The 13,602-nt window shown below is 35.1% G+C and overlaps 2 protein-coding genes across 2 annotated transcripts in view; both read right to left on the bottom strand.

The window, feature by feature from the left end:
• Positions 1 to 710: 710 nt before the first annotated feature.
• Positions 711 to 2,727, bottom strand: LOC123483185 (PH-interacting protein-like). The gene is made up of 3 exons (XM_045212716.1): positions 2,625 to 2,727; positions 2,115 to 2,326; positions 711 to 1,933 (listed from the first exon to the last, which is right to left on the bottom strand). Exons 1-3 carry the CDS (start codon positions 2,669 to 2,671, stop codon positions 1,209 to 1,211), a joined length of 984 nt encoding a protein of 327 aa, XP_045068651.1. The 5' UTR covers positions 2,672 to 2,727; the 3' UTR covers positions 711 to 1,208.
• Positions 2,728 to 2,744: 17 nt separating this feature from the next.
• The window catches only part of LOC121555704 (pleckstrin homology domain interacting protein), a 172,143-nt gene continuing 161,285 nt past the window's right edge, over positions 2,745 to 13,602 (bottom strand). The window contains exons 37-39 of the mRNA XM_045212715.1: positions 11,606 to 11,758; positions 2,827 to 2,986; positions 2,745 to 2,755 (exon numbers count right to left, since the gene is read on the bottom strand). Coding sequence (XP_045068650.1) covers positions 2,745 to 2,755; positions 2,827 to 2,986; positions 11,606 to 11,758 — 324 coding nt within the window. The remainder of the gene's footprint in view (positions 2,756 to 2,826; positions 2,987 to 11,605; positions 11,759 to 13,602) is intronic.

Genomic DNA, 13,602 nt, shown 5'->3' with positions numbered 1-13,602 from the left:
ACAGAAAGGCACCAGGTATTGCTAATGATGAGGACTGTCTTTCATACAGACAACTCTCTCTCTGGATAGGACCCAGGATACACACTCCCTACCCATTTGGTGTTGCAGCACACACATCAAAGTTAAGAGACAGACCAGTGGTCAAATATAACCTCTACAAAACCAGGAGGAGTGTTTAGAGGAGAGAGACGGTCAGAGAGAACGGTCAGAGAGACGGTCGGAGAGACGGTCGGAGAGAACGGTCAGAGAGACGGTCAGAGAGACGGTCGGAGAGACGGTCGGAGAGATGGTCGGAGAGATGGTCGGAGAGAACGGTCGGAGAGACGTCAGAGAGACGTCAGAGAGACGGTCAGAGAGACGGTCGGAGAGATGGTCGGAGAGATGGTCGGAGAGACGGTCGGAGAGATGGTCGGAGAGACGGTCAGAGAGACGGTCAGAGAGACGGTCAGAGAGACGGTCAGAGAGAACAGTCGGAGAGACGGTCGGAGAGAACGGTCAGAGAGACGGTCAGAGAGAACAGTCGGAGAGACGGTCAGAGAGACGGTCAGAGAGAACGGTCAGAGAGACGGTCGGAGAGAACGGTCAGAGAGACGGTCAGAGAGACGGTCAGAGAGAACAGTCGGAGAGACGGTCAGAGAGACGGTCGGAGAGAACGGTCAGAGAGACGGTCGGAGAGAACGGTCAGAGAGACGGTCAGAGAGACGGTCAGAGAGAACAGTCGGAGAGACGGTCGGAGAGAACAGTCGGAGAGACGGTCAGAGAGACGGTCGGAGAGACGGTCAGAGAGCACACTCAGTCTACGGTCCTGTTGACCACACTCACAGCGTGTGTATGTGTGTCCATGGTCATGTGGTTGTGTGTTCAGGAGACGGGCCAAAGTCAAACCCCACAGGAGAGTAGGTGTTTGTGGGAGAGGAGCTTCAGGCTGGTCTATGTTAGTGGAGGGTGAGTATGGACACACAGGGACGGGGATACGTCACTCACACCCTGCCCTACAACCAATGAGCTCACAGCTGCATGGCGTAGTCGGACAAACCTTCTCCTCTGGTCTGGAAGTGGGGGGGTTGTCTTGGTTACTAGCCCATAGTAACGACTGTGTAGCTGTCTTGGTTACCAGCCCAAAGTAAATGCATGGTTGTCATGGTTACCAGGGTGTGTTTGTCGTGGTAACCATCCGATAATAATGGTGGTGTGGCTGGTTGTCATGGTTACCAGCCGATGAGGTTGGCCTTGGCCTTGTCTGTGAGCTTGCGGACACGCCCCTTGGAGGAAGTGCCAAAGGTGAGGGAGGAGTCTTCAACCAGGAGTTGTCTCTGCTCCTCCTCCTCGGAGTCCTCCTCCGTGTAGCACGCCGTCCGTCGTCCCCGGTTACGCGTACGCATCGACCCCGCTGACCCCTCCCCTTCCTGTTCCGCCTCCTCTTCTTCTTCGTCGGTCTCGTCCTGTGGCGATACCTTCACGTGCTGTGATTGGTGCAGAGACTGGGCAGGGGGAGTCATCTCGTCGTTGATTCGCCGGCTGCTCCTCCTCAAAGGGGAAGGGTCAGGGCTTGAAGGGGGAGGGGCTTCCTCTGTCCTGATCAGTCTTGGCCTTCCGCGGCGCTGTGGCGTTCCTGGAAGTCCGACCCCCGACAGCACGGCCGCTCCCTGGGCGGAGGAAGTCCCGCCCTCGTCACCTGTGGATTGGTTGAGCTTGTCCTCGGGGGTGGAGCTTTGCCGGAGGCCCCTCCTCCTCATGGCCTCTAGTTCCTGTTTGGACTTCCTGCCTCTCTTCCTGCCGGGAGGGCGACCCTTGGGGGCGGGGCTAGGACTGGGTTCAGGGGTCACTGCTCTGGGTCTCCGTCCCCTCCGACCTGTAGACCCGCCCACTGTCACCTGACTACTGTGGCCATTCAGGTGGACCGTAGCCTGGGGGGAGGGGTTACGGGGGGAGGCTGGGGAGATGGAGAGAGAGAGAGAATGGGAGTTCAATCAACCAATCAGTAGTATGTGTACTCCTTACCTGCAGTGCTGTATGTTGTAGAGGGTGAGGGGGTGTGTCTGTATGTGTGTGTGGCTGTGTGTGTGTGTGTGTGTGTGTGTGTGAGTGTGTGTGTGTGTGTGTGTACTCCTCACCTGCAGTGCTGTGTGTGTGTGTCCTGGCGCTGCGTGTTCGTCCGGAGGTCTGTGGTTCCGCCTTCCCGTTGAGGAGGGGGAGGGGCTGTCGGAGGGGGAGGTTCTGTCTCAGGGAGGGGGGGCGCTGTGGGGCTGCAGCTGGCGCTGTGGGTGGGGCCAAGGAATCTGGTCTGGATACCCCCCTCGATGACACACGCCTCTTCCTCTCTGGGCTAAAGGGGGGAGATAGAACGTTAAGACCACAAAGACCAATCACAAGGCTCTAACACTCTGATGCTAGGTCAGGTTAACCAATCACAAGGCTCTAACACTCTGATGCTAGGTCAGGTTAACCAATCACAAGGCTCTAACACTCTGATGCTAGGTCAGGTTAACCAATCACAAGGCTCTAACACTCTGATGCTAGGTCAGGTTAACCAATCACAAGGCTCTAACACTCTGATGCTAGGTCAGGTTAACCAATCACAAGGCTCTAACACTGATGCTAGGTCAGGTTAACCAATCAGGTACCTTGAGGCTGTGCTGCTGGAGGGAGAGTCACTCCTCCTCCTCTTCATAGCTTGTCGTGTCTGTCTGTCAATCTGTCTGTCCGCCACACGTCTGGTCTGTCTGTCCGTCTGTCTGTCTGCTCTATGTCTGGTCTGTCTGTCCGCCACACGTCTGGTCTGTCTGTCCGTCTGTCTGTCTGCCACACGTCTGGTCTGTCTGTCCGTCTGTCTGTCTGCTCTATGTCTGGTCTGTCTGTCCGTCTGTCTGTCTGCTCTATGTCTGGTCTTTGTGTCCGTCTGTCCGTGGACGGCCTTGTAGTCAGCCAGGATGGAGCTGACGTGTTCCTCAAACAATGCAGACAGACGGAGACTCATACTGTAGATCTAGAAAGGAATGGGAGAGAATTAGACGGAGACTCATACTGTAGATCTAGAAAGGAATGGGAGAGAATTAGACGGAGACTCATACTGTAGATCTAGAAAGGAATGGGAGAGAATTAGAACGGAGACTCATACTGTAGATCTAGAAAGGAATGGGGAGAGAATTAGACGGAGACTCATACTGTAGATCTAGAAAGGAATGGGAGAGAATTGAGACGGAGACTCATACTGTAGATCTAGAAAGGAATGGGGAGAGAATTAGACGGAGACTCATACTGTAGATCTAGAAAGGAATGGGAGAGAATTAGACGGAGACTCATACTGTAGATCTAGAAAGGAATGGGAGAGAATTAGACGGAGACTCATACTGTAGATCTAGAAAGGAATGGGAGAGAATTAGACAGAGACTCATACTGTAGATCTAGAAAGGAATGGGAGAGAATTAGACGGAGACTCATACTGTAGATCTAGAAAGGAATGGGAGAGAATTAGACGGAGACTCATACTGTAGATCTAGAAAGGAATGGGAGAGAATTAGACGGAGACTCATACTGTAGATCTAGAAAGGAATGGGAGAGAATTAGACGGAGACTCATACTGTAGATCTAGAAAGGAATGGGAGAGAATTAGACGGAGACTCATACTGTAGATCTAGAAAGGAATGGGAGAGAATTAGACGGAGACTCATACTGTAGATCTAGAAAGGAATGGGAGAGAATTAGACGGAGACTCATACTGTAGATCTAGAAAGGAATGGGAGAGAATTAGACGGAGACTCATACTGTAGATCTAGAAAGGAATGGGAAGAGAATTAGACGGAGACTCATACTGTAGATCTAGAAAGGAATGGGAGAGAATTAGACGGAGACTCATACTGTAGATCTAGAAAGGAATGGGAGAGAATTAGACGGGAGACTCATACTGTAGATCTAGAAAGGAATGGGAGAGAATTAGACGGAGACTCATACTGTAGATCTAGAAAGGAATGGGAGAGAATTAGACGGAGACTCATACTGTAGATCTAGAAAGGAATGGGAGAGAATTAGACGGAGACTCATACTGTAGATCTAGAAAGGAATGGGAGAGAATTAGACGGAGACTCATACTGTAGATCTAGAAAGGAATGGGAGAGAATTAGACGGAGACTCATACTGTAGATCTAGAAAGGAATGGGAGAGAATTAGACGGAGACTCATACTGTAGATCTAGAAAGGAATGGGAGAGAATTAGACGGAGACTCATACTGTAGATCTAAAAGGAATGGGAGAGAATTAGAACGGAGACTCATACTGTAGATCTAGAAAGGAATGGGAGAGAAATTAGACGGAGACTCATACTGTAGATCTAGAAAGGAATGGGAGAGAATTAGACGGAGACTCATACTGTAGATCTAGAAAGGAATGGGAGAGAATTAGACGGAGACTCATACTGTAGATCTAAAAAGGAATGGGAGAGAATGAACTTGTTATGAACATGACAAGGATAGTATCAATGTCTTAATCATTAATAGGAGTATATATACATGCTATTATCATTTGCAGGAGTGTTTTAACACGGTACAAACGTGAACAGGAGTGTATTAACGTGTTATAAATGAATAGTAACTGTATTAACGTGTTATAAATATGAATAGTAAGTGTATTAACGTGTTATAAATATGAATACTAACTGTATTAACGTGTTATAAATATTAATAGTATCTGTATTAACGTGTTATAAATATGAATAGTAACTGTATTAACGTGTTATAAATATGAATACTAACTGTATTAACGTGTTATAAATATGAATACTAACTGTATTAACGTGTTATAAATATGAATAGTAACTGTATTAACGTGTTATAAATATGAATACTAACTGTATTAACGTGTTATAAATATGAATAGTAACTGTATTAACGATGTTATAAATATGAATACTAACTGTATTAACGTGTTATAAATATGAATACTAACTGTATTAACGTGTTATAAATATGAATAGTAACTGTATTAACGTGTTATAAATATGAATACTAACTGTATTAACGTGTTATAAATATGAATACTAACTGTATTAACGTGTTATAAATATGAATAGTAACTGTATTAACGTTATATAAATATGAATAGTAACTGTATTAACGTGTTATAAATATGAATAGTAACTGTATTAACGTGTTATAAATATGAATAGTAACTGTATTAACGTGTTATAAATATGAATACCAACTGTATTAACGTGTTATAAATATGAATAGTAACTGTATTAACGTGTTATAAATATGAATACTAACTGTATTAACGTGTTATAAATATGAATAGTAACTGTATTAACGTGTTATAAATATGAATACTAACTGTATTAACGTGTTATAAATATGAATAGTAACTGTATTAACGTGTTATAAATATGAATAGTAACTGTATTAACGTGTTATAAATATGAATACTAACTGTATTAACGTGTTATAAATATGAATACTAACTGTATTAACGTGTTATAAATATGAATACTAACTGTATTAACGTGTTATAAATATGAATAGTAACTGTATTAACGTGTTATAAATATGAATACTAACTGTATTAACGTGTTATAAATATGAATACTAACTGTATTAACGTGTTATAAATATGAATAGTAACTGTATTAACGTGTTATAAATATGAATACTAACTGTATTAACGTGTTATAAATATGAATAGTAACTGTATTAACGTGTTATAAATATGAATACTAACTGTATTAACGTGTTATAAATATGAATAGTAACTGTATTAACGTGTTATAAATATGAATACTAACTGTATTAACGTGTTATAAATATGAATAGTAACTGTATTAACGTGTTATAAATATGAATACTAACTGTATTAACGTGTTATAAATATGAATACTAACTGTATTAACGTGTTATAAATATGAATACTAACTGTATTAACGTGTTATAAATATGAATACTAACTGTATTAACGTGTTATAAATATGAATAGTAACTGTATTAATGTGTTATAAATATGAATACTAACTGTATTAACGTGTTATAAATATGAATAGTAACTGTATTAACGTGTTATAAATATGAATACTAACTGTATTAACGTGTTATAAATATGAATACTAACTGTATTAACGTGTTATAAATATGAATACTAACTGTATTAACGTGTTATAAATATGAATACTAACTGTATTAACGTGTTATAAATATGAATAGTAACTGTATTAACGTGTTATAAATATGAATAGTAACTGTATTAACGTGTTATAAATATGAATACTAACTGTATTAACGTGTTATAAATATGAATACTAACTGTATTAACGTGTTATAAATATGAATAGTAACTGTATTAACGTGTTATAAATATGAATACTAACTGTATTAACGTGTTATAAATATGAATAGTAACTGTATTAACGTGTTATAAATATGAATACTAACTGTATTAACGTGTTATAAATATGAATAGTAACTGTATTAACGTGTTATAAATATGAATACTAACTGTATTAACGTGTTATAAATATGAATAGTAACTGTATTAACGTGTTATAAATATGAATAGTAACTGTATTAACGTGTTATAAATATGAATAGTAACTGTATTAACGTGTTATAAATATGAATAGTAACTGTATTAACGTGTTATAAATATGAATAGTAACTGTATTAACGTGTTATAAATATGAATACTAACTGTATTAACGTGTTATAAATATGAATAGTAACTGTATTAACGTGTTATAAATATGAATACTAACTGTATTAACGTGTTATAAATATGAATAGTAACTGTATTAACGTGTTATAAATATGAATAGTAACTGTATTAACGTGTTATAAATATGAATAGTAACTGTATTAACGTGTTATAAATATGAATAGTAACTGTATTAACGTGTTATAAATATGAATAGTAACTGTATTAACGTGTTATAAATATGAATAGTAACTGTATTAACGTGTTATAAACATGAATAGCTAACTGTATTAACGTGTTATAAATATGAATAGTAACTGTATTAACGTAGTTATAAATATGAATACTAACTGTATTAACGTGTTATAAATGAATACTAACTGTTATAAATATGAATAGTAACTGTATTAACGTGTTATAAATATGAATACTAACTGCATTAACGTGTTATAAATATGAATACTAACTGTATTAACGTGTTATAAATATGAATACTAACTGTATTAACGTGTTATAAATATGAATACTAACTGTATTAACGTGTTATAAATATGAATACTAACTGTATTAACGTGTTATAAATATGAATACTAACTGTATTAACGTGTTATAAATATGAATACTAACTGTATTAACGTGTTATAAATATGAATACTAACTGTATTAACGTGTTATAAATATGAATACTAACTGTATTAACGTGTTATAAATATGAATACTAACTGTATTAACGTGTTATAAATATGAATACTAACTGTATTAACGTGTTTATAAATATGAATACTAACTGTATTAACGTGTTATAAATATGAATACTAACTGTATTAACGTGTTATAAATATGAATACTAACTGTATTAACGTGTTATAAATATGAATACTAACTGTATTAACGTGTTATAAATATGAATACTAACTGTATTAACGTGTTATAAATATGAATACTAACTGTATTAACGTATTTATAAATATGAATACTAACTGTATTAACGTGTTATAAATATGAATAGTAACTGTATTAACGTGTTATAAATATGAATACTAACTGTATTAACGTGTTATAAATATGAATAGTAACTGTATTAACGTGTTATAAATATGAATACTAACTGTATTAACGTGTTATAAATATGAATAGTAACTGTATTAACGTGTTATAAATATGAATAGTAACTGTATTAACGTGTTATAAATATGAATAGTAACTGTATTAACGTGTTATAAATATGAATACTAACTGTATTAACGTGTTATAAATATGAATACTAACTGTATTAACGTGTTATAAATATGAATAGTAACTGTATTAACGTGTTATAAATATGAATAGTAACTGTATTAACGTGTTATAAATATGAATACTAACTGTATTAACGTGTTATAAATATGAATACTAACTGTATTAACGTGTTATAAATATGAATACTAACTGTATTAACGTGTTATAAATATGAATAGTAACTGTATTAACGTGTTATAAATATGAATAGTAACTGTATTAACGTGTTATAAATATGAATACTAACTGTATTAACGTGTTATAAATATGAATACTAACTGTATTAACGTGTTATAAATATGAATACTAACTGTATTAACGTGTTATAAATATGAATACGTAACTGTATTAACGTGTTATAAATATGAATAGCTGTATTAACGTGTATAAATTCTGTTATAAATATGAATACTAACTGTATTAACGTGTTATAAATATGAATACTAACTGTATTAACGTGTTATAAATATGAATACTAACTGTATTAACGTGTTATAAATATGAATACTAACTGTATTAACGTGTTATAAATATGAATACTAACTGTATTAACGTGTTATAAATATGAATACTAACTGTATTAACGTGTTATAAATATGAATACTAACTGTATTAACGTGTTATAAATATGAATACTAACTGTATTAACGTGTTATAAATATGAATACTAACTGTATTAACGTGTTATAAATATGAATACTAACTGTATTAACGTGTTATAAATATGAATACTAACTGTATTAACGTGTTATAAATATGAATACTAACTGTATTAACGTTATAAATATGAATACTAACTTAGTATTATAAATATGAATACTAACTGTATTAACGTGTTATAAATATGAATACTAACTGTATGCTGTTATAAATATGAATACTAACTGTATTAACGTGTTATAAATATGAATACTAACTGTATTAACGTGTTATAAATATGAATACTAACTGTATTAACGTGTTATAAATATGAATAGTAACTGTATTAACGTGTTATAAATATGAATACTAACTGTATTAACGTGTTATAAATATGAATAGTAACTGTATTAACGTGTTATAAATATGAATACTAACTGTATTAACGTGTTATAAATATGAATACTAACTGTATTAACGTGTTATAAATATGAATACTAACTGTATTAACGTGTTATAAATATGAATACTAACTGTATTAACGTGTTATAAATATGAATAGTAACTGTATTAACGTGTTATAAATATGAATACTAACTGTATTAACGTGTTATAAATATGAATAGTAACTGTATTAACGTGTTATAAACATGAATAGTAACTGTATTAACGTGTTATAAACATGAATAGTAACTGTATTAACGTGTTATAAATATGAATACTAACTGTATTAACGTGTTATAAATATGAATAGTAACTGTATTAACGTGTTATAAATATGAATAGTAACTGTATTAACGTGTTATAAATATGAATACTAACTGTATTAACGTGTTATAAATATGAATAGTAACTGTATTAACGTGTTATAAATATGAATAGTAACTGTATTAACGTGTTATAAATATGAATAGTAACTGTATTAACGTGTTATAAATATGAATACTAACTGTATTAACGTGTTATAAATATGAATACTAACTGTATTAACGTGTTATAAATATGAATAGTAACTGTATTAACGTGTTATAAACATGAATAGTAACTGTATTAACGTGTTATAAATATGAATACTAACTGTATTAACGTGTTATAAATATGAATACTAACTGTATTAACGTGTTATAAATATGAATACTAACTGTATTAACGTGTTATAAATATGAATAGTAACTGTATTAACGTGTTATAAATATGAATAGTAACTGTATTAACGTGTTATAAATATGAATACTAACTGTATTAACGTGTTATAAATATGAATACTAACTGTATTAACGTGTTATAAATATGAATAGTAACTGTATTAACGTGTTATAAATATGAATAGTAACTGTATTAACGTGTTATAAATATGAATAGTAACTGTATTAACGTGTTATAAATATGAATACTAACTGTATTAACGTGTTATAAATATGAATACTAACTGTATTAACGTGTTATAAATATGAATAGTAACTGTATTAACGTGTTATAAATATGAATACTAACTGTATTAACGTGTTATAAATATGAATAGTAACTGTATTAACGTGTTATAAATATGAATACTAACTGTATTAACGTGTTATAAATATGAATACTAACTGTATTAACGTGTTATAAATATGAATAGTAACTGTATTAACGTGTTATAAATATGAATACTAACTGTATTAACGTGTTATAAATATGAATACTAACTGTATTAACGTGTTATAAATATGAATACTAACTGTATTAACGTGTTATAAATATGAATACTAACTGTATTAACGTGTTATAAATATGAATACTAACTGTATTAGCGTGTTATAAATATGAATACTAACTGTATTAACGTGTTATAAATATGAATACTAACTGTATTAACGTGTTATAAATATGAATACTAACTGTATTAACGTGTTATAAATATGAATACTAACTGTATTAACGTGTTATAAATATGAATAGTAACTGTATTAACGTGTTATAAATATGAATACTAACTGTATTAACGTGTTATAAATATGAATAGTAACTGTATTAACGTGTTATAAATATGAATACTAACTGTATTAACGTGTTATAAATATGAATAGTAACTGTATTAACGTGTTATAAATATGAATACTAACTGTATTAACGTGTTATAAATATGAATACTAACTGTATTAACGTGTTATAAATATGAATACTAACTGTATTAACGTGTTATAAATATGAATACTAACTGTATTAACGATGTTATAAATATGAATACTAACTGTATTAGCGTGTTATAAATATGAATAGTAACTGTATTAACGTGTTATAAATATGAATACTAACTGTATTAACGTGTTATAAATATGAATAGTAACTGTATTAACGTGTTATAAATATGAATACTAACTGTATTAACGTTATAAATATGAATAGTAACTGTATTAACGTGTTATAAATATGAATAGTAACTGTATTAACGTGTTATAAATATGAATAGTAACTGTATTAACGTGTTATAAATATGAATAGTAACTGTATTAACGTGTTATAAATATGAATACTAACTGTATTAACGTGTTATAAATATGAATACTAACTGTATTAACGTGTTATAAATATGAATACTAACTGTATTAACGTGTTATAAATATGAATAGTAACTGTATTATACGTGTTATAAATATGAATAGTAACTGTATTAACGTGTTATAAATATGAATACTAACTGTATTAACGTGTTATAAATATGAATAGTAACTGTATTAACGTGTTATAAATATGAATACTAACTGTATTAACGTGTTATAAATATGAATACTAACTGTATTAACGTGTTATAAATATGAATAGTAACTGTATTAACGTGTTATAAATATGAATAGTAACTGTATTAACGTGTTATAAATATGAATAGTAACTGTATTAACGTGTTATAAATATGAATACTAACTGTATTAACGTGTTATAAATATGAATAGTAACTGTATTAACGTGTTATAAATATGAATAGTAACTGTATTAACGTGTTATAAATATGAATAGTAAGTGTATTAACGCGTCTCACCCGGGACTTCTTGCTGGGTGTGTAAGCTTTAGAGTTGCTGAAGATGAGCCGGACGTCCTGGCAGAGCGCCAGAGGAGAGGTGTACTTCCCTGCTCTGAGCATGCCCCTGACCGTCCCAAAGTCCATAGGGGTGTCCACGATGTCCAGGTAGTCCTGAGGGACAGGTACACAGACAGGTTAGACAGACAAACAGGTTATACAGACAGACAGGTACACAGACAGGTTAGACAGACAGACAGGTACACAGACAGGTTATACAGACAAACAGGTACACAGACAGGTTATACAGACAGACAGGTACACAGACAGGTTAGAGACAGACAAACAGGTTGGAGACAGACATGTAAGAGACAGAGGTAGATTGTCAGACCAGACAGACAGACAGCTTGAGAGACAGACAGACGGACAGACAGCCAGGTGCGATAACAGTTACATATCGCAATATTATTTTGGATGATATTATATTGATACTTCGACTCAAAGTAAAAAAGTAATATCTACAGTGCATTCGGAAAGTATTCAGACCCCTTGACTTTTTCCACGTTGTTACGTTACAGCCTTATTCTAAAATTGATGAGGAAAAACAATAATTTAATCTATCTACACACATTACCCCATAATGACAAAGCAAAAACAGGTTTTTATAAATGTATGCACATTTATTAATAATAAAAAACTTTATTTACATAAATATTCAGACCCTTTGCTATCAGACTCGAAATTGAGCTCAGGTGCATCCTGTTTCCATTGATCATCCTTGAGCTGTTTCTACAACTTGATTGGAGTCCACCTGTGGTAAATTAGATTGATTGGACATGAATATAAGGTCCCACAGTTGACGGTGCATGTCAGAGCAAAAACCAAGCCATGAGGTCCAAGGAATTGTCCGTAGAGCTCAGAGACAGGATTGTGTCGAGGCACAGATCTGGGGAAGGGTACCAAAACATTTCTGCAGCATCGAAGGTCCCCAAGAACACAGTGGTCTCCATCATTCTTAAATGGAAGAAGTTTGGAACCACCAAGACTCTTCCTAGAGCTGGCCGCCCGGCCAAACTGAGCAATCGGGGGAGAAGGGCCTTGGTCAGGGAGGTGACCAAGAACCCGATGGTCACTCTGACAGAGCTCCAGAGTTTCTCTATGGAGATGGGAGAACCTTCCAGAAGGAAAACCATCTGTGCAGCACTCCACTAATCAGGCCTTTATGGTAGAGTGGCCAGACGGAAGCCACTCCTCAGTAAAAGGCACATGACAGCTCGCTTGGAGTTTGCCAAAAGGCACCTAAAGGACTCTCAGACCATGAGAAACAAGATTCTCTGGTCTGATGAAACCAATATTGAACTATTTGGCCTGAATGCCAAGCGTCACATCTGGAGGAAACCTGGCACCATCCCTACGGTGAAGCATGGTGGTGGCAGCATCATGCTGTGGAGATGTTATTCAGCGGCAGGGACTGGGAGACTAGTCAGGACCGAGGCAAAGATGAACGGAGCAAAGTACAGAGAGATCCTTGATGAAAACCTGCTCCAGAGCGTTCAGGACCTAAGACTGGGGCGAAGGTTCACCTTCCAACAGGACAACAACCCTAAGCACACAGCCAAGACAACACAGGAGTGGCTTCGGAACAAGTCTCTGAATGTCCTTGAGTGGCCCAGCTAGAGCCCGGACTTGAACCCGATCGAACATCTCTGGAGAGACCTGAAAATAGCTGTGCAGCGACGCTCCCCATCCAACCTGACAGAGCTTGAGAGGATCTGCAGAGAAGAATGGGAGAAACTCCCCAAATACAGGTGAGCCAAGCTTGTAGCATCATACCAAAAATACTAAAGGTTGTAATCACTGACAATGGTGCTTCAACAAAGTGCTGAGTAAAGGGTCTGAATACTTATATAAATGTGATATTTCCATTTTTTATTTTTTATACATTAGCAAAAAATGTCTACAAACCTGTTTTTGATTTGTCATTATGGGGTATTGTTTGTAGGTTTTAGAATAAGGCT

Source organism: Coregonus clupeaformis, unplaced genomic scaffold, assembly GCF_020615455.1.
Source record: "Coregonus clupeaformis isolate EN_2021a unplaced genomic scaffold, ASM2061545v1 scaf0044, whole genome shotgun sequence".
NCBI classification, from domain to species: Eukaryota; Metazoa; Chordata; class Actinopteri; order Salmoniformes; family Salmonidae; genus Coregonus; species Coregonus clupeaformis.
Note: the sequence above shows the minus strand (reverse complement) of the source record. Positions and strands in the feature narration are given on the sequence as shown.

Excerpts from the sequence above, each read along its gene's own strand:
- LOC123483185 (XM_045212716.1), bottom strand. The coding sequence starts at position 2,671 with ATGAAGAGGAGGAGGAGTGACTCTCCCTCCAGCAGCACAGCCTCAAG. Across the intron at positions 2,327-2,624 it reads TCCAGCAGCACAGCCTCAAG|CCCAGAGAGGAAGAGGCGTG; the intron begins GTACCTGATTGG and ends TCCCCCCTTTAG. Across the intron at positions 1,934-2,114 it reads ACACACACACAGCACTGCAG|CCTCCCCCCGTAACCCCTCC; the intron begins GTGAGGAGTACA and ends CCATCTCCCCAG.